Below are 21,517 nucleotides of genomic sequence, written 5' to 3' on the forward strand. Positions count from 1 at the left end.
GTTCATTCTTAGTTTTGGTTTTTCATTCCTGAATGTGGGGCTGTTTTCAGTTACAGAATGGCTAAAATTTATTACCTTTTTTTAATATGAATTGGATGGCTCTGAGCCCAACAGCACAGTGGGAAGTGGTATTTCATGTAACTCACTGTACTCCAGTTTGTAATCCACATCTCTCTTTGTTTTTTCTTCTTAATCTGCAGATTTACATCAATGCTGTATGGCATGGCTGGGCCATTCCTATGTTCTTATTTTTAGCAATTTTGAGGTTATCCCTAAATTACCTCATAGCCAGGTATTTGCATAAATACTAGCTTACTTAAGTAATGCTTTGTTTGAAAGATGTTTTGTTATTCTTGCACTGAGTTGTAAACTGCTACCTTTTCTAATATTGTGAGTTACATTTAAGACAGTGAAATTCAAACTCAAATATCCTAAGTATCATTGCTCAGTTTCTATAATCTACTATTATTGGGAATTATCTTTGTATCCTGTGACTTGGGTTATCATAAACAATGTTGCATGGTCTCAGACAAATCCCTCAACACACTAAAATTCTAATATTTCTAATTCTGCAATATTTAGAGTACTTGAAGAACATCACCTTCAATATTGAAGCTTGCTGTTTTTCCCAGCAGAGAATGTTTACCTAGGCCTAAAATGGCAGTTGAAATACTCTTGAAATACTTTATTCAAAGTATCTTCCATTTGTAAAGTCAATCTCTTCTACAAATTAAAATGGGTGTTTTTTTAATGCACCTTAAAATGGCATAAAGGACCTTAATGTGCATATTGTAAAATACTTTTCTGACTTCTTAATTGATCTTTCTGTTTGACATTGTATTCCCTGGAAATTGCTGGTAGCAAATAGGCTTCTAAATATGTTGATGTAATTTTCTTCACATGAAAAAATAAGAGAAAAATATTCCTAATTCTTTAGGCCATGCACACCATTAGCTTTTGTTATAAAACCCACAAGCAGTGATTCTGTTTAGTATCTACTTAACTAACATTTTTAAAGCTGTCTGTTGGCCACTTGTGCTTCTGTTATGTTGTGGGTTCTTTGTTAATTTGGGGATTATATTATTTGGTTTTAAGCCATAAGTGTTTATTGCATAAAACTGCTTTTTAACCTTTTACAAATAATCCATGTTGATGGATGGAGTTCTTGCTCTCTTTAACTATTTCCATCATTCCTAGGGGTTGGAGAATACAGTGGAGCATTGTGCCTGAAGTTTCTGAGCACATGGTAGGTCTTTGATCAGCTTCACCTGTATGCCTGCAAAATAATTACACCTTTAAACCTTCCTCTGTGTTTGTGTGGGTAGCTGGAAAGGAAGGAAGAGCAAGCTGCAAGTGAAGACACTACATTTTTTTTCTTTCCCTTGTAATTTACAAGTCTTTACTAACAGCACTCTTGTGTTCAGATGCTTCACCCTAAAATATTCCAAAATTAAAACACATTTCTGAAATAAATTTTAATTTATCAGCTTGGGACAAATTAGGTCCTGGGGATCTTCAAGAAGTCTTGCATTCTGTTTTCTTTAAGAACATCAAGTCCATCTGTTAATTCAGCATTGCCAGCCCCATCACTGGGTCAGGGTACATGTCCCTAAGTGGCAGATCTAAGTGTCATTTAAATACTTCCAGGGATAGTGGCTCCACTTCCCTGGGCGGCCTGTTTCAAGGCTTGACAACCCTTTTAATGAACAAATTTTTCTGAATAGCTGATCTACATCCCCCCTGGCAAAGTTTGGGGCCATTTCCTCTTGATCTGTCACTTGATACCTGAGAGACAAGACTGACCCCCCCACCTCACTACAACTACTTTTCAGATAGTTGTAGAGAATGATAAAGTCTCCCCTGAGCCCCCCAAAACATTAGAAACTAAAAATAACCAGCAATGAAAAACATAAAAAGTAGATCTGAAACAAGGGAGGAAAATGGTAAATGTAGAGACTATTAAAAGTGAGATGAGTATTGCTAAGAATGTTGAGGGGTCACCTTGTTCTGACAAGTTTTGTAAAATACATTTTATCTGAGCTGTAAATGAATGGATTGTCTCTTCCTTGCCTAAGGAGCACCCAAAAGAGGACCTGACCGTGTCTGAAAAGTTCCAGCTTGTTCTAGACGTGGCTCAGAAGGCTCAGGTACTGTGCTGCTCTTGGGCTGCCCCCTTAGAAACAGGGGGGTTTGTGGTCCACGTGCTCAGAGGAGGTTGTTACACAGCATGTGAAAACAAATGCGTGAAGAAGAAATGCTCTTGCAAAGGGAACTTTACTTGTGAGCAGTGGAGATCTCAGGAAGATTCCTGGAGCTTCTGAAATGGCATGATGCTTCTGAGAATGGGTTGTGGTTCTCTGACTGCAGCTCTGAGCAAACTCCACAGGGGAACAGAAGCAACTTCTCACAGTTTTCTACCTTATATATCATATAAGCTTCTGATAATGTAGATTGGGTGGTGAATCTTTAAGTTGTACTGGAGTGTGGATCCATCTCCTAAATTTGCTAGTCGTAGAACTGATGTAGGAGACTCTGTTCCTTTAAGATTTAGCTGAAGGCTGTGGTCTGTTTAGCTGTATTAAATCAACAGTTTGCACTGTCTGTAAAACAGCATGTTTTAAAAAACTCCACTCCCTCCAAGCCTTGAAATCTGCTGGTACTGGGGAGGCTGAAGGAAGGTTTTCTCCCAGCTCCCTGAGTTGGATGAGGTAGCAGCTGAGTGACTGCACCATCCAGTTGAACTGCAGCCTTGTGCCATGCTCGATGATGTGCTGATGAGAGAAGGGGTTTAACCTTCCCTACTAACTGTGACTGCTCAGCTCCTTCCTTCTGCTGGGGTGGTGCATATGTTTATATGAGCACTTTTGGAAATTTATTGGAAATGTGAAATTTTCGGGTGCTCTGGCAGAGAATATGGCCTGAGTCCTGAGCAGGGGTCAATTGTCTCCCCATTTGCTGGAATTAGTTGAGATCTATTGTCTCCAATGGTTTATTATAAAACATGAAAATGGTCTGTTTCCAAGAAGCTAATAGTCCTTTCGATGAACTCAGTTACCACTTCCTGAAATTTCAGCACCCAAAATGTCTGAAGAAACCTTCAGTTTTTTTACCTACCAACAGAAGCTCTTTACTCTTAGATTGGCAGCTTAATTTAAAATATTGGCAGTAATGTAAATGCTTTTCAGTCATGACAGTGGGATCAAATAGTTTTCTTCACTTGTAATAATCAATCACAAGTTACAGAACAAGGTTAAATGAGATGGAATTCATCATCTGTTGCCGTTCTGTTCTGTATTTACTCAGTTGTGAAGTATAAAAATAGCTAAAAATTAGTTTAAAAAAAATCACTTCTGGGAATTGGTTGCCAACAAAGTCAGAAAGCTATTTGTTTTCATTATGTGGACAAAAAACTCCAAAACAATGCAGGACTTGATTTTAATTCTCTTGCTTCTTATGCAGAACCTTTTTGGCAAGATGGCAGACATATTGGAAAAATTTAAAAAGTAAGTTATCTGATATGAGATTTTCCTCCCTTTTAAAACAAGACTCTACTAATATCTGTAACACTGGTAATAAAATTTTGCTTATTTTTTCTTTTCAGCTTGTTCATGTGGGTCCAGCCAGAAATTACACAGAAGCTCTACATTGCTCTATGGGCAGCTTTTATTGCATCCTGCTTTTTGCCCTACAGGATTCTTGGGCTTGCATTGGGTAAACACAATAAATAATTCATCTTACAGTCTAGACTTAATGGTTAAAACTTACATGATCTTTAGAAGGAGAATTTTAGAGTTTAAGGGAGAAAACCTGCATTAATAAATCATGCTGTGTTTTAAAGTATTTTCATTGTGCTTGGCATCATTTGTCATGACTATTTTGAAAACCATCTCAGTGTGTAATAGGAAAAGACTGAACAATGCTTTTGCTTCTTGAGGAGAAGTCTATGATAAGCTGTTAGTTTAGAATTTCTCAGACTGTCATCTCCAAGGCTTCTGGAAAATCCTCTATGTTGAAGGCTTTTTGCTCATACATCCTTGTAGATTAAATATGTGGCTTTATACAGGAAGCATGAAAATGACAATGTAGGCAAAAGTAAAAGAGTTAGTGGGATTCCTGGTAAAACTTGGAGGATGGGCAAAATAAACAGATTACTGTGGATCTGTTACAGATGCTCAGTCTCAGCTGGGAATTGAGAAAAGGGTTCTCACTACATCATGAGACTCTTTGCTAATATATGAAGCCCTGTACTGTGAACCAAAAACTCTAATTTTTTCATTAAAGTAATGATGTAATCAACTTAGTATTACTTTTAGAGTCACTGAACTTCAAATTTCGTTAGCTTGAACATATATGTAGGTTTGCTTGACACAGCAATTGAATTTAGATGTGTGAGGAATAATTTTTTGACTCTTAGGAGATACAAATTCCACTCAGTAAAGTTTTGGGTGAGAATTTTAAGCCCATATTGAATGGCAGAAGGCAAGGAAATAACTTGTATAAGATAAGAGTTGGGACTGGAAGACAGAGTTATATGTAGTACATGAGAGCCCTCTGTTGCCATTAAAATTCTTGCAGGAGCTGCATAGTTGAATGTTCTGGTGTGTTTTTTCTTTTGGTAGTATATAATGTTTTCAGAATGCTTCTGGTAATAAGGAACATATGTTTGAATTATTCAAATGTTCTTCTGCATAATAGTGGCTATGTAAATGTTTAAAAGAACTGGGGATGGGAAGGAAAGAAAAATAATTTTCTGGTGTTGAAAGAAGAATAACAAAATAGTAAACCTAAGAGAATGGTTTTAATACTGTGACTAAGTATACAGGATTCAGTTTCATTTGTGAACTTTTGAAAATATGATCAAAACAGTGATGTTCTTAATGCCTCTTCAGCATTCAAACTGAAGTGACCTTTTTTTCAGGACTCTATGCTGGAATCAAGTTTTTCCTTATTGATTTTATCTTCAAACGATGCCCCAGACTAAGAGCTAAGTATGATACTCCTTATATCATCTGGATAAGTCTCCTGACAGATCCTCAGCTCAAAGAAAGATCTAATGCTACAGTGTCCAGACGGGTAAGGGTAATAAATCTTTTTGTCCCTATGTTCCCAGCTTCTGAAAATCAGATCCCTTTTTCCCTTTTCCTTTTCTCCAGTGACTAGAGCACATTAAAGAGAAGGTTAATTAAATCTTTACAATCAATGTTAGTTGATTGTAATATCCCTTTTTTATTATTTTCAAGATTTACAGTTCTTCTATGGATTCTGTTTCTTGTATGAAAGGAATCAGTTATCCAAAATGTGTATTTATGTATAGATGTACTGTGAATCATGAAGCTAAACACACAAATATAACACCATCCATATTAATACTAATTTCTTTTAATCTACATTCTCTGTAATTCTGTTGTCAAATACAGTCTTTTTGTATCCACTTTCTCTATTCTTAGACATTCATTTTCAGTTGAAATTTACATACTTACTTAAATTGAAGTGCAGTTAAAAATAGATAAAGGCTTGAGTATAATATGCAGCTTTCTAATGGGATAATCACTAACAAAGGTAGTAAGGTAGTTTACATATTTAGACATGATGTCTCATGGTTATTTGTATTAGGTGACCTTTTAGCATAGTGGTGATAAATCACTTCATGTTCGTACTCCAGGAGTACATTTTCTTTTTGCTAAAATGTCAAAGTTAAATCACTAAGTATTGTGTTTTGTGCATCTTTGGTAATTTTTTTGGGGGCTTGACATGGTAACTGAGTCAGGGTTTTTCATATCTCTGGATTTGTCAATATTTATTAGTTTAAAAATTAAAATAGTTGTAGTAAACCTTGCGTCTAATGCCATTTTAGCATTTGCTTAATGCCTCTTAGCACAATATCTAATTGCATTCTTGGAGTTTCTGAGTACTGTCTGAAATGCACAGTACTGAGCAGTAATTCAGTCTTGGTGTACAACTGGGAGAGCAAAAGGGAGGAGCACATGACCCCTCAGTTGTTCAGAGGAAATCTGGGGCTAGGGGTGGTGGAGCAGAGGGTGGTAAAAGAACTGCAGCACAATTGACTATTTCAGAAGGAAGTGGACAAGGACAGTCTATTACAGAAAGTGAGTCTTCTGCTCCTGTTTTCCAAGGGATGAGACGGATTAATAAGCACTTGGATTAAGCCATCCATGGCCTGTATTTCTCTTGCTTGCAGAAGATGATCTTAAAAGCTTCTGTGGTTCTCACATTTACAGGTTCTTTCACATACTTGGTAGTTGTGACATCATATTGCTAAATCTCTCTAATCTGCCTTAGAGGTGGAAAGATTCTGAATTGTCTGAAAAGATTTTGAATTGATTGATTCAATTCAACTTGAATCCATAAACTTAGAGAGTAATTATTCCTTTTGGCTTTTCTTCATGGCTTTAATTTTGCAAGTAGAGACAGGGTTTTTGTACTACCAGGTCTGGCTCAGTGGCCTTGGCCTGGAAAGGATGTGCAGGACTGCATTACCTGCTTCCAAATGCCTTTGAAAACATGAACTTGATCTCAGTAATTTTAGAAAAAATTTCTTAGCCCTTTCTTATCCGTGCAAACGTCATAGTATGAAAAATAGATTTTTGTACTAAAAAGTAAAATCCAAAGAGGGTTAATTTTTTTTCATAGCAAAGGCAGAGCCCAAAAGCATATAGTGCCAGCATGTGTGCCTTCACTTCAGCTTCTTATTATTAAACAGTGTACAAGACAGAGTAAACTTAGACACAATGCAATATTAATTGCCTGTACCATCACTCTGACCTTGTGTCCATAGAGAACAGTCCTGACAGCAGTATCTGATGGGTAAAGGTTGTATGTCAAAAGCTGATGACAGATCACATGAAAAGGAGTTACCTCTAGGTTGTTGGTGATGTTTTTAGACAGTCAGGACTCTTCCAGCATTACAAATCCAGTCACTTCCAGTTAGATTTAAGGCTTAGCAAAATGCTTTTCTCTTAGTGATTGACCATTGGTTGTCTCAAGCCTGAGTGGTAAAGAGGAAACATTTGCATGTGTTAGGCAGGACTAGAAGTAAGGACAGAACTACTCACATTTTCAGCCACGAGATGGGTAATTGTACTGAAGTTTAAACTCCATTTTTTTTTTTAATCTCTTTATATAACAAGTAGGTAGGAAACAGTGTAGCAGAGAGAAGAAATAGTCCTTAATCCAGCACAAAGAACATTAGACCTCTTGTTTTGATAAGTTTTGTATTCTGGGCCATGGTGCTTCACCTGGTTGTGTGCATGTGCAGCCCAATAGCTTGTCTAAGAAGGCCTTCAGAAAATTCTTTTCATCTTTAGTTGCACACAGATTGTTGAAGAAGCTATTATTTTCCTTGGTTCCAGGGACTCAGCACTGCAGAAGTGATAATAGTTACTATCAGCCATGTTAACTTGCTTTATTTTTTTCCCCTGAAGCATCATTGTCTTACAGGTACACTAAAAAGGCAGACTGCAGGAGCCCTCTGCTGTGCCTGTTTTGTCAGTCTGGTTTCTAGTTAGCAGTTGTACTTTTCATGTTTTCATTTGCTTTGGATTTCTTTTCTTAGTGTGTAAATCCTGGGAGGTGTTGAGTGCTGCCAATTCAGTGCAAAGTAACAAAAAAAAGCTGCTGAAGCTACTTGGCTTTCAGCAGCATTGGGCCTTTACAGAAGAAGAGCTTAGTCCTGAGCTTCCAGGCTGTCAGCTTGCCAATTGTTTAACTGCATGTGCATGGTAGGGCTAAGCAGAGCTGCTAGTGCCAGCTTTTGGAATCATGTTTTACCCCACCAAGATGAAAATGAAAATACAGGCAAGCTTTCCAAAAGAAACTGTCTGCTGAACTTCCAGAAGCAAGGCTTGTTGCCAGAGCAGTCTCCAGTGGTTAAAGAGCTCTGTTTAAAACTAGATTTTACTCAAATACTTTGGTTTTAGGAACTCCATACTAGGATACATACAAGGATGCCAGCAGCCATTCAGATTTTATTTTATGTGTCAACACTCTCAAAATTCAGTACAACTTCAAAGCACAGAAAAGATGAATGCTTCTAATGTAACCTGAATAAATTGAACTGGTGTGCTCTACCCACTCGTAACTCTTTTTTAATTGCATTCATTGTGCATAGTCTCTTGGTTTGTGAGCAAAATCTTGCAGTGCCACTTGGTTCATGTTTTATTCTGTGTATTATACTGTTAAATAGATTTCACTTTTTTTCTTTTGTCACTGTCACATTTGTGTTGTTTGTTTCTTTTCCTGCTAGCTGTCAGGGCATGAAAAGGTATGGATCATAGTGTGGAAAACTTCCTTTCATTTTCAGCATTTGCATTCATAATGAGTTTATGCTGTTCTGTGTGGCTTTTTTTTTCTCTTTTTTTTTTCCTAAACTTCTTTTGTGCAGTAATACTTTGTTTATCTCTTGAAAACAAGCTGAGTACTGATTATATATTGTCTATTAGTAGTCCCACTAGTTACAATCATTGGAGCTGTTTGCAGTGAGTTAGCTGTATCTAATGAGACATAGCCTTTACTGTAGAAAAATGGTATTTTAAGATAGGTACATTTAGCACCATGTGCTTCACCCCACTAAAGTGTGTCCATCAAAGGGTAGCACTTTGAAAGGTTGTGTTCAGGTACCATATTAGAGGCTTATGCTCTAGCAGCAGCATAGTGCAGTAGTCCGAAGTTAATTTATGGAAGTAGTTAATGAAAATTGTTGTATTATAGATTTTTTTTTTTTTAGAAAGCATAGTTAGCTAAATTTTTTTAAGAGTGTAGCTTAAATGTTGCTGCTCAGATTTTGGAATCATGTTTCTTTTTCTGCAGCTTCAAACAGCAGCCTCCAGGAGTTATGTGGGCTCAAGTGCTCCAACTGGAATTAGCAAAGATGAAGACACAAGTCGTTTTCATACCACCAAGAGAGGAAATTTCCATGAAGTTTTTAACCTGTCAGAGAATGAACGTCCTTTGCCAGGTATGATGCCACAGGAAGGCTACATTAGTATAATATTTTTTAAAAAGCCAAGGACAGTTTAAAGTTTAATTCATTTTCTGTGCATTGTATAGGTGTAAGCTTTTGATTTAAAGGTCTTGCTTTAAATTAGGATGAATGGAAGTCTCTTTCATCCCATACCCTTACAGCTCTTTGAAAGAGTGCACAGCCTGCTGTTCCTTTTATGGTTATGCAAATCCAGTAGTCAAGTTAAAGGGAATAATTGTGTGGGTGGTTTTTATTTTGGTTTTTTTTTTTTTTTCAAAATGAGTCTTAAAACAGATGTTATGGTGTCTAGAACACCTGATTTAGGCTTTTCTTTCTAAGCACTTTTAGGTATCTAAAGTTTAATATTAATTTTCATATTCTGTGTTTTCTATTGTATAAGGAGAGTGTTGGGGATAGTGCCAGTGTCTCTTTTTCTTGGAGTAGGATTTCTTGTTTTGACTTTTCCAGTGTGTGAAAATGGCTGGCGCTGTTGCTTGATTAACAGAGATCGGAAGATGCCTACAGACTACATCAGGAATGGAGTTCTTTATGTCACAGAAAAGTGAGTCGCTGCACTCCACGCCTTTCTTAGGAGGGAAGTTTGAGACATTAAAGCATTTGAATCTAAAAAGGGTACTTTAATAATGTTTTGAAACAAAAATGCCATTTCAAAGTGCTTTGCAACTTCAAGGAAGCATCAAAGGAGAGGGAGAGCTGAACCTGTTCTGTGGCTATGCTTAATAGATGAGATTTTGCCTTGGTAAGGCTTGCATAGGAATGCAAAGTAGCTCTGTACAGACAGCTGCTAGAAGCTGCAGTTCTTGATGTGGATAACGTACTAACTGTATAGATACTAGAAAAGAAACCTAAAACCTAAGTGAATGTTGAAAATTGTGATCAACAACTATTTGACACATACTCTTAGTTTGGGGCTTTTTTTAAAGCAAGCTGAACATATAACTTCCCTGAAATAAAGCAACAAAAAAAAACCCCCTGAAAATTAAGCCTTGGATTCAGATTTTTATGGGTGAGCGGTTGTTTTTTAAATTTCCTTACTTACCTCCCAGCCTCCCAGGACTGAATAGCTATGGTCATTACTGTTTGGGTCTTGCACTTAAGTTCCTTTGGAGTGTAATGAAAGGAAGTAAAACTCATCTGTATGCAGTGTCACGTAGTGATGGAGGCTGCTCTCCAATGTTTAGAAATCTGAGCTTTTGTCTGCAGCACAATAACATGAAATTAACACAGTGTTTCTCATTAATCTTCTTTTAGGATGGTGAAAGACATATAAGCCTTTTGACATTTGGTATTTCAACTGTTTAAGGATATATGTCCCTTGTGTGTCTTTAAAATGCTTGTCAGGTTTAACCATTCAGTGCAGTAATAAAAACACAAGAATTCTTATGTGTGTATGCACACTGTATGTTCTGGGCTTTCAGACACACCAGCCAGTTGTTAGAATTTATAAATGTTTGTGCTAAGTTAGAAGCCATAACTGAACTGAATGTCTTTTTTTATTTTGAAAGTTACTTTAACTTCAAACTTCAAAGGGACAAGAGAATATTTGAGAAATTTATTTTAAAACACTCTATCTAAATGAACACTTTCTTTTCTTGTTTCCAGTTACTTGTGCTTTGAAAGCTCAAAATCGGGCTCATCAAAAAGAAATAAAGTTATAAAGCTGTCGGACATAACAGATATCCAAAAGGTATGCCTGGTTAGTGTTTTAAAATAGAGGAGAAAGCTGGTTTTCTGTTCAGCTGGTCATGTTTTGCATTTGTGCTTTTGTTATTTTGGAAAAAACATGCCATGATAATTTGTGTAAGTGGAATTTAATTCTCTGATTATGAATGTTTCACAGAACTGCTTTTTCAGACTCCGCACAAGCAAATTTGCAATGAGCATGAAGACAAACTAGTTTACTAAACCCTTACACTTATGCAGTTTTTTAAATTAAGTTACATTGTTTACTAACGCTAGTGTTGACCAGAGCTGTGTAGGCCTTAAAAAGATCTATTGGTAGCAGGAATTCTGTATTACTAACTTCAGTTTGAGTGTGAATATTTATAGATGCACCATCTTAAAAGTGTTTGCCTCAGAGGGAGGCAGAATTGCTGTCAGTGGAGAAAGGTAGATGACTGGAATAGCCAGACTGGGATGGGCTGGAGTTTCATCTGGTTGGGACCCATCAGTAACAGAGGCAAGAAGTGGAAGGTTGGAAGCATAGCAAGGGCAGTGTTGTCCTTCCTCTGGTTGAGGTTTTTCAGCCTGTGATTACGAATGGCTTTATTGGTGCCTCACACCACTCTCTATGGCCTTTATTTGTTAGCCTTTCTGAACTTGTCCCTATCTTGAACACAGACACCCTTGCTTTCTGCTGCATCATATTACCACAGATTAAATCATGTTGAGCAAAGAAACACCTCAGCCTGTGTCTATTACTGCAGAAGTACCTCCAGATTTTCAAATTAATTCCTTCTATTTCTATGACATGTCTGTAAAGCAGACAGCTTATGCTCAAATTGAACATTCCTACTGGAATTAATAATTCATATTAATGGATTTCAAACATCATACTTCAACTTACTTTGTTGTTCGGTACGCCTTTACTGCCATAAAGTTTCTTTTGCATCTGTGTAGTGTTTTTAATGAAGACGAGACAGGGATCATGCAGTCAAGCATAAAAAAGTACCGTGCCTGGTTTTATTTGGAGGTGGGAAGCCCAGGTCTGACTTTAATGTCACTTTCTCCCTGTGAATACTCTCAGGTTCAGCCAACTGTATTCCTTCTTATCTGTATTCCTTCTTATCTGTCTTCCTTCTTATCAGTCTTCCTTCTTATCTGTATTCTTTCTACAAAAACAAGAAAGCAATCCACCTGTGGCACTGGGTACTATGGTTTAGTTGACATGGTGGTGTTTGTTTAAAGGTTGGAGCTCTTTTTCAACCTTAATGATGACTCTGTGATACCCTGTTTTCCATCTAATTTTGAAAAAGAAGCTTTTTCTGGTCTGCTTGCTGTGCCTGTGAAGAGTGGATGGATGTCAGCTGTGGGAGGTGCACACAGGCCGTGTCACTGTGCTGTGCCCTGCCCACCCCATCGGGCTGGCTCAGCTCTGTGTGCTGGAGCAGGACTGATGCTCCCGGTGGGGCTGGGGCTGCTTCCAGCAGGGTGGGTGTTCCTGTGTTGCTGCAGCTCGTGGGAGGAAGTGCAGAGAAGGGTCCTGGCTGTCTGGCTGAGGCTGTACCCAGCGAGTCCAGGAGAATGAGACTCCAGAGAATGGCAGCTGGCTTCATCCTGGTTTTAGTAGAGGTCTCTTAGTTGTGGCTGGGAGGACATGCCAGTGATAGATTGTGTAACCTCTGCAGCAACTTTTGCTATTGTTCAGTACAGAAGGTATCTTATGTCTTTGTGTGTGGCTTTTTTTTGCTTTTTTTAGTATAAAGTACTCTCTGTTCTCCCGGGATCAGGGATGGGTATTGCTGTATCAACACCATCTACACAGAAAGTAAGTAGCTGGCTGTATCTGTATTGCTGTGTTGGATTTCTTACCTTTTTCTCCAGCATAAAGGCTTTTTTGTCCCTTTATGCCAGTGGCTGGCTTTTTTTTCTCTTTAAAAAAATTCACTTGTCTATTATTCAGTATGTTTGTCTTCAGAATTTTAATGAATTAAATATTCAACTTGGTCTGCTGTGTCTGGAGTGTTTTACTCTGACACTTTAGAAAGCTTTTCCCCAGCATCCTACATCAGGAGCATGCAGTCTGCTACGCAGTCTGAAACAAAAAGCTGTTGGCTTGAGAGTGTCCATGGGGGAGGAGGCTTTCAGGTGGAATGAATTGACCCTCAGATGAAGTTTTTAAGGAAGTGAAAAATATTAGAAAATATGCCACATGGTCAAAGATTTAATAGAGAGAAGGATTATTTTGTCTTTATCAATACATTTTTAGTACAATTAATCTGTTCCTAGTGACTTGACAAAAATATACCTAGAGGAAATTATTTTTCTTTGTGAACTGACATGATGTATTTTTTTCTGTCATTTAGCCTTTAGTGTTCGGTGCCATGGTACACAGAGATGAAGCTTTTGAGGCAATTTTCAGCCAATACATGAAAATAATATCTGCATCATCCAGCAATGAAAGCTAGTGGCTTATCTTGGAGGAGCTGAAGGAAACTTTCTTCTTGTATGACTTGGTAGTGAAAAAAATGAACATCCTCATATATTTTGCAATAATTTTTCTTGTCTGGTGGTTTATATTCTATCTGTTACATAAACCAAGTGTATTTTATATATGCCTTCATGTTTGTTTTTAAGGTTTTTATAAAAAAAGACAAAAAACCAAATGAAAACAGTGAAAGTGCTATCATCACTATTAGCCTTGCACATTAAGCACTTTTAATGTTTATTTATTGACATTAAAAGCTGGGAAGATACTTGGAGACCTGACTATATAACAGATTGATCCCTCTATTTCCACTGATGTTACTAGGAATTCATTTGTCCCTTTATCTTAGTTGTTGTTCCCTGAGATGTGAGAATGATGACTGCAGCAGCCTGAAGTCTCCTTCTTCAGCTTGGAGTTTTTAATTGGGTCCTTTATTAAAACTGATGGCAACACCGAGGAATTATTAGCTTCTTAGTACTTCCATATGTACAACTGCATTTCAAATAACTCCTCCTTCCATATTTTTACACTGCAGAAGGATGATTTACTGGTTTGGTTAACTTCGGTTTTTCCTGCATAGAGATGTTTAAATTACTTGTACAGTGAATTGGAGGAGAAAGTTTGTAAGTATATCTTCCTTTCCTCATTAACCAAAGCAAGAGGAAGGAAGGCAGGCAGATACTTTTTATAAAAGAGGGCGCCAAAATGTTGTTCCTAAAATGTTAGGCATCTTATAATTATATTTCTATAGGTACTTGTCCTAGAAGGGCTCAGCTGTTGTACATGTTGCATGTACAAGGCGTTTGTATGTTAATGCATTAAAGACTTGAAGGCTTTTTGTGTTGGTGAGGTTGGAGCGATTAAACTAAACTCAGATGTGGTCTTTTTTTAATTTGGCTCTTTTCTTGAGTTACCTTGTGATAAAATTATGCTATAATATAGCAACTGAAAGCACTTGTTTCTCTCAAAGCATAATTTGAGAAATGTTGGTGTGCTTCTGTCTTCCCCCTTGCAGAACTAAATTTTAGTAACAATTAAACCCAATTGTCAGGTAAAACAGGAAGAGGCTGCACTCCTCTAAACTCTCTCAGGCCTGTCTAGCAGCAAAGCACATATTGACCTTTGTCTTTAATATTAGAAAGCTTTTATACTCTATATAATAGCACCCATCTGAGAGGTTTAGAATTTTATTTGCATTTTCATGAAAGCACAGTAGGAGTTATGCCAAGCCTTCCAGAGTGTCTTTTCCTTTGCTGTGTCCTTTGAGTTGAGTAGTATAGATGTCTCCAGACATTATATGAATGGCCCTAAAAAAACCAATGGAGATGCAAATTCTTATGTAAAATGAGACTTAATTTCATGGATTTTTTTCTCTGTTTTTTTGAACGGGAATTTCCTTTCTTTGTAAGGAAAGGGGTAAAATTAACAAGGAAGAGGGGTAGCAAACACCAAAGGGTGTTTAACTTTTAGCACAGTTTAAAATTGAAGTGTGTCAATAAGTGCAGGAGTAATGAAGAAGGTGGAGGTCAAACTGTACAAACCTTATTTTAGTCTGGCCATGAAGAGGTAGGATATGAGAACTTAATACAAATTTTATCTGAAACTAGTGTTGAATACCATAATTTGTTTGAGTATTGCAAAGTGAAACACTGATGCTCTGGGTGGTAATGTAAGCAAGAATGGGGGAGAAACGACTGTAATGGTTAAAATGCAATTTTCAAGTTCTCACTTTAGAGTAGCATTGGACCATGTCTGTACATGACCTGAAAAATGGGTGCATTTCTAACACCACCTTTGGTATGCTGTAACTCAGGGCCTGGAAACTTCAAATATAAGTGAACTGGTGGGAAATCCATTTTGCCACCATTTAAAGTGGATGTAGCTTGACAGTTTATGGTTCATAACTTTACACATTTGGGTTATATGTTTAAGTAAAAATTATTGATCTTAAATCTTTCTTATAAAAACTACTTTAAAATCAGTTAACATCTTTTTTGTAATTGCTGCATACTATAATTTGGCTTTTCTTTCTAGAATCTTCTTGAATAGCAAGTGCAGCTAAAAAATAGGCATTAAAATAGCTTAATGTTATATAAATCTTAATCAGATTCATTCATTTTGTCTTAAGAAAAAATCCTTTGGGTGTGTTTTAAGGTTATCCTTTTTTTTTTTTTTTTGAAGAAACAGAAAACTATATTTTTTACAGAGAGCATGCTCTTTTTCTTATTTTTGTATCATTTTTCAAGTGTAATTTATACCTTCACTCTGATCATAACAGCAGTTTCAGTAGGAAATCAGTTGACTTGCACTTATTACCTCCTCCCCCTCCCACCCTTCAGTGGTGACCCTCATGTACAGGGTTGTCCTAGATTCTGGTTCCTGAAGGAGCTATAGGATCTATACTGCTGGTGCCAGGACAATTAACCATACCTAGGCTTCCGAGAGGGAGAAGAGATATCATTATCCTTTTCCCAGACTGAAATGCCTCATGTGTACAATACACTCTTAAAATCTATTTTCTGAATGAAAAAATTAGAAATGTCTTATAAAATCTAATGTGCTGACGTTTGAAATGAATCCACGCTTTAACAGTGTGAACTTAAAAGTTAGTGATCCTTAAAGCAGCAAACCTAGTGCAAACTGCAATGCAACATTGGTTCTAGTATTGAGAAAACAGACTGGGTTTCTTTTTTTATTTTTTTTTTTAATAGAGTTGTAATATAATTGATGGATATCAGTGTACATATTTTGCAAATTTCACTTTACATTGGGTTATCCGGTTTCCTGCTGCTCAGCTGCTCAGAGACTGAAGGTGACCTCGGAGTGTTTACTCGCAATTTCCTCCCCGCTGCACCCTCTGGGGTCTGCAGGGCAGGAGGGGATGGGCAGTGAGTGAATGTATCCTTGACTTGTGTGGTCACACTGCAGCCCCCACCTTCAATTCCCATCTTCCTACCTAGTTCTGCAGTACAGCCTGGTGCACTTCAGAAACGGGCTGGGTCGGAACACTTAATGTAAAGTGCTTCTAAATAGCTGAAAGTGATGTTCTTGTCATTCTGTCTGTCTGATTGCTGTTTATATTTGCGATTCTGTTCATGTCTGTGGATGTCTGGATCATTCACGTGTAATTGGATTTAACTTCTTTAGAAGTTGGTTGGTTAGTTTGAGTCCCTTTTAAAGACAATAAAAAAAGGGAGATGAAAACTGACTAATTCTTTATCACTGACCATTTAAATTCAAAAGCGAAACAAGCTGAAATATGAAATCATGCCTTTCTGTGCACTGTAGCTTTTGTGAGGCAAGATTGAATGAAACAAGCTATTTATTAGTAGCAACATCACACAGGATGCCAGCAGCAAAACTCTACCCTCGTTCTGCAGACAAAGAGAAAAGGATTTTTACCCAACTGTGAAGAAATGAAAGGATGTACCTGTTTTTTGGCTACTTAAACCTGTTTGAAAACATTGGTAGTTTTTATTGAACTCTGTACATTTTGGCAGATGTTTAATTTCTACTAATCATTGAAATATAATGGATGTTAAAATTTTTATGTCTGAAGTTTGAGTCTATATTTTGAAATTGTAAATAATTCATTATCAGTGTAACTTTTGTTTGACAGAAGACTTATACTGTATGAATAATTGAAATAATGGAATTATTTGCCCTGTACATTTTTTAAGAAAATCTTGTTTGTTTAAAAAGTCTTGTATAAATTATAATTTTTATTTAAATAAACCTGAAAACGCTTTGTGCTAATAATGCTTCTTGCAAACTTCAATTATTTATCAAAACTACACCTGATTTCTTGGAACAAAGTGAGTTAGTGCTTTTTGGCAGATTCACAACCATCTCTGGGGAGAGGTATGTGAGTGTTATTTCTTTTGAAGCCCAAGAACTTAAATTTTATTTTAAATAATTCTATTACTTTATTCGAGCGTGTCTGTATGTTTTTGGATAGTCTTTTCTCTGAGTACAGTCACCTTGTAGTTATGTGGTAAATGTAATGAATGAAAAAGCAAGCAGTGATTTCTAGGATGCCACTGCAGGAGGGCAGGGATGACACAAGACTGCTGGGAGGAGGACAAACTCCTGTCAGCCAGAGCTCCATGCCACTGTGCTGCTGGTGGGCACTGGAGGTAAGGATAAGCCCTTTCCATCCCCAGGGTGGGCAGGAGCTGTGCTCAGCAGCAGCATTCCCTGATCAGGAGCAGCTGTGTCACCTCAGCTCTCTGGTCACACCCTGCAGTGCTGTGCCTGGGTGTCACCTGTGTCCCAGCTGGGGTGAATGGGCAGGCTCCCCCATCCCTGCTGTGTTCCAGGGAAGCTGTCCCGCGCTGCTTCCGCAGCGTTCTCAGACCTGTGTCTGCCCTAGGATTGTGATCCTGGGACTGAGCTGCCTGCTCATCTAATCCAGACCCATTTGTTTGTCTCTGCAATGCTCAAAGTGTTTGCCTCAGCTGAAATAGATCAGTCTGTGATGGATTCTCCACATAGGAATGTGTGCTGCTCTCCCTATTTCAGTATTTAGTTTTCTCCTGGTGACAGCAATGCTGCTGGCAATATAATGATGTTTCATGCTGGTATTTTAAGTGTTCTGACAATGCTTACCGTGTTCAGAGAATACTTAACTTCCCTCTTGTACTGGTTTAATGTGTTCTTTGTTAAATGTTTGTACAAGATGAGTTGCACCTGCACCAGTACTCACAGAGGCTGGATTCAGCCCCACCTGCCTGAAGCTTTGTGGAAGGAAGATGTGGAGCCTGGAAGTCTGGTTTTGGCTATAGACTCCATGGTACGTGTGAGGGGACTTGGTCTTTCTGAAAACAGTGCTTGCTGTGTCAAGGTCACTTTAGCAGCCCATGAAAAACATAGAATTGAGTTGAACGAGCTGTTCAGCTGCTCTGCCTGTAACTCCAATTCCTGCTGCAGAAAGGCTTTCCAGCCACAGTCTGCAGCGTCACCCACACATGGCGCCTTAGTCCACGTGAGCAAGACATGGCCTGGGCAGTCCTGGATTAATGATAAAGAGCAGTTGCAGCATTCAGCTTGGGAGAAGCTGAGGGGTTTTTTGCTGTTACTTTTAAGTAATTTTCAAGTCTGAGTTCTTCTCCTGAATCCCTGGATTCACTAAATTGCTCTCCTTAGTTTTAGGTTAGGCTAAATGTTTAGTACATCAATTATTGGCTCATCTTAGACTTGTGAATATTTTTATTTCAAAAGTAAGAAATACAAAATATGTGAGAAGTCAATTTTCTGTCTTGGAGAGGTTGGGATATTGCAAAGGGATCAGTCCCTTGCAGCAACAGTGTCCTCACTGGGCTGTGGTTCCTCCAAAAGTTAGGTGTGTGTAATGCAGTGCCTGAAGGATGAGCATCTCTTTAATACTAGATTTAGCTTGAGCTGATTCTGTATTTGGTCAGGTTGGCTTTGACTGGGAAGTGGAGAGGTGAGGGGTAGATAAATACCTTTTTCTGGTTTTAAATAGCTGGCACTTTTCTGTACCTTGAAATCTGCACAGCCTAGTTGAGATGTGCATTAGGCAGAATTTCTGCTTTTGTATTCTCTACTGAAGTTCCTTCCATCTTTGCCAATTTCTGTGACATATAGTTGCATATGGATAATGATCTCCTTCAGCTTTCCCTTTTCACTATCCTTCCCTATTAATTACCAAATATTGATAAAATATTTGCTCTTTTTTTTTCATTCCTAAATTTCCTAAATCTCTCCTTTGCTGTCTATGACAGTTTTGAACTTTTCCACTGGTTCCTCTGGCCTTTGTTTTTCTCTTTCAGCATTGTTCTAGTTTTCTTCCTCTCACAAAAATAACTCTGTAATTTCAATCCTGATTATTTAGAAATACTGACGGACCATGTCCTGATGAACATGTCACAAGTTCGCTAAAGCTGCCTTCACTTCTTACATCTTCCATTTTGTATAAATTGCAACTAAATTGCTATATCTGCTGGCTTGGATTACTCAGTGGCTTCCATATTCTCAAGCTAATTTGTCATGTCTTTGCTCCTGATCATCTAAATGTCTGGGAGAGAATTTAGATGATATAATAATAAAATATAGATGATACGTATTGTTGAGTGAGCTTTTTAAAGTGTACAATATCTTCTTGAAAAAGCCAGTTTTACTGGTGCAAGGATTGGTTGCGCAAAATATGTATCTGCAGAGGAGCAAATGTAGATATAAATTATTTTGCCTGATGCAAAATGATATTTGGGAAGGAATGTTTTAAGCCTAAGATATTTGCTAAGTCTCCATGGCAGTCTCTTGAGCATCAGGATGTGAGGTTTTAACCCATCATGGCTAAGTCAGTAAGAAATTCTGCAAATCCTCTCCCTAGGTTGTTTATGTCAGATGAGTATTTGGGAAGGATTCCTGGTGTAAAGTCTGTAAACAAAGCAACTGTATTCAGTTTTGGTTTTGCTTTGTGAAAAAATGTTGCCCCTGACAGAAATGTCTTTGGCCAGTCACAAATATTAACCAGCCACACAACAGGAATAAGAGTCATGAGTTGATTCTAAACCTAACAATCCTTAAAAATATCATGCAAGTTTACATATTTATAGACATGAGATCTATACAAGAATTATTTGGGGTGAAAAGAAGCACTTTGCCAAAAAAAGAAAAAAAGGGAAAAATAAAGATCTGTTGATTTGGGAAAAATCTGTTGATGGGTCGTGGAGTGTGAGCTAACAGCGGATTCCATTAGACATTTCTCCTGAAGTGTGAATACATATATATACACCTTTCTTTACTCTCATAATGCAGGGCTTTCCTGTGTTTCAGATGTGTTTTTCTTGCAATACCCTGCATTTTGGATGCTTGCAGGAAGTGTGTTGTTGGTGTTGGTTAGTGGACATGCCCTAGAAGTTTCCAAATCCACACAGGATGTCATCATTAGTCCCAGCACTTGCCTGGCAGGGGAGATGCCTGAGGAAGCCCTTTTCCTGCTCATAAGGGAGCTTCACATTGGTCTCATGGCATGCTGACCCTTATGAAGTAGCAAAATAAGCAGCCCTGACTGCACAGCTCATGGAGTGGTGGCAGCTGTGTCTGTGCTCAAATCCTTCTGAAAGATGAGTGGCTCTGGGCACTTTCCAACAAAAGCAAAGCACAGCTAAGCCCTGAGCTTTACCTATGGGTTGCAGGGTTGAAATGGCAAAGGGAAGACAGATGGATATGAGGGAGAGGCAGATTTCAGTCCAAAACTGGGCTTGTGGTGACTGTGGGTGCTCTTCACACCATCTGTGGCTGAGCAGGGTTCAGGAGGGCTTTTGGAAAAAGGAGAGATACTGTCTTCAAAGCTGTATAAATATGTTGAGACTTTTCATTTAAATATGCCAAAAAGTATATAAAGAATGTCTGTATGGAAAATGTAGCTTTACTGTATTGCTCTAATACAGACATTTTCAAATATGACCACTATGGTCATCATGCAAGGTCACTGTGTGGCAAATACCAGTTGTATTTGGTGACTTCTTGGGAAAATAAACACAAAATCCTCTAAACCTCAGCAAGCATCTTGAGCTTGCTGCTCTACTAACTCCTGCTTGAGATTTATTTCTACTGTATGAGTAATTTTACTGTTTTATATCCCTGACCATGTGGACAGCTTAGTGAAGACTTACTGTGCATCTTACTTGGATATGGCAGGAGCCTGTCTACACCTGCTTCTAGAGGTGTGCCAGGCTCCATGTCCAGCTGGGTAAACACCTTGAAAAACCTGAGTTCTGCTCGAGCAAACATTTTAAGGTAACTGTATTTTCATGCCAAACTAAGAGCTCCCTGCCTCCTGCTACCTATCTTATGTCAATGCTGGGTCTCACCAAAGCTTCCTGAGTTGGCAGGAGCCCAGCACAGGATGAGAGCAGTGAGAAGAGCAGTGCATTATCCACCTTTCCAAAAATCACAGGAAGCTGTTAGAGGCTGGCTTGGCTGCCTCTGGATCTGCAGCCCAGGTATGGTTTTGGTGGCCATAATGGATCTGACACGGCTCTGAGTTCCCCTTTTCAGGTTTGCAATGTCCATCAGATTTCAGAGGTAACTTTTAAATATAACTTGGATAAATGTTAAGGGCTAATCCTGAGCACATAGTATTAAAGAATAATGCTAAGAAACCGAGTTAAAATGTCTGTGTGTGCTATCTGCACAAAACCTGATTGTGCAAATATTTAAAGAGTTGGAATGCTGTTGATAGAGGTATGTTTAATCTGCTAAATCCACTTCCTTCAAGCACTGATTTTTTGCCCAGCTCCTTCCCTTAAAACTTCAACCAGAGCTGGCAAAAAAAAAAAAAAAAAAAAAAAAAAAAAAAAAAAAAAAAAAGTGGCTGTTGCTCATTAGATTTTTGGTGCCAT

At 38.0% G+C, this 21,517-nt stretch overlaps 1 protein-coding gene across 2 annotated transcripts in view; it reads left to right on the plus strand.

Moving 5' to 3' along the window:
- Nucleotides 1-16,907, plus strand: part of GRAMD4 (GRAM domain containing 4) — a 75,525-nt gene extending 58,618 nt beyond the window's left edge. For both annotated transcript variants that reach the window (XM_085570412.1, XM_021524821.4), the window contains exons 9-19: nt 201-292; nt 1,198-1,246; nt 2,076-2,147; nt 3,460-3,503; nt 3,602-3,711; nt 4,919-5,073; nt 8,827-8,974; nt 9,449-9,542; nt 10,604-10,688; nt 12,420-12,488; nt 13,027-16,907. In XM_085570412.1, the coding sequence (XP_085426538.1) occupies nt 201-292; nt 1,198-1,246; nt 2,076-2,147; nt 3,460-3,503; nt 3,602-3,711; nt 4,919-5,073; nt 8,827-8,974; nt 9,449-9,542; nt 10,604-10,688; nt 12,420-12,488; nt 13,027-13,128 (1,020 nt within the window). In that variant the 3' untranslated portion in view covers nt 13,129-16,907. The remainder of the gene's footprint in view (nt 1-200; nt 293-1,197; nt 1,247-2,075; nt 2,148-3,459; nt 3,504-3,601; nt 3,712-4,918; nt 5,074-8,826; nt 8,975-9,448; nt 9,543-10,603; nt 10,689-12,419; nt 12,489-13,026) is intronic.
- The last annotated feature ends 4,610 nt before the right edge of the window (nt 16,908-21,517 follow it).

The sequence above is a fragment of the Lonchura striata genome, chromosome 1A (assembly GCF_050655825.1).
Source record: "Lonchura striata isolate lonStrDom1 chromosome 1A, ASM5065582v1, whole genome shotgun sequence".
Lineage (NCBI taxonomy): Eukaryota > Metazoa > Chordata > Aves > Passeriformes > Estrildidae > Lonchura > Lonchura striata.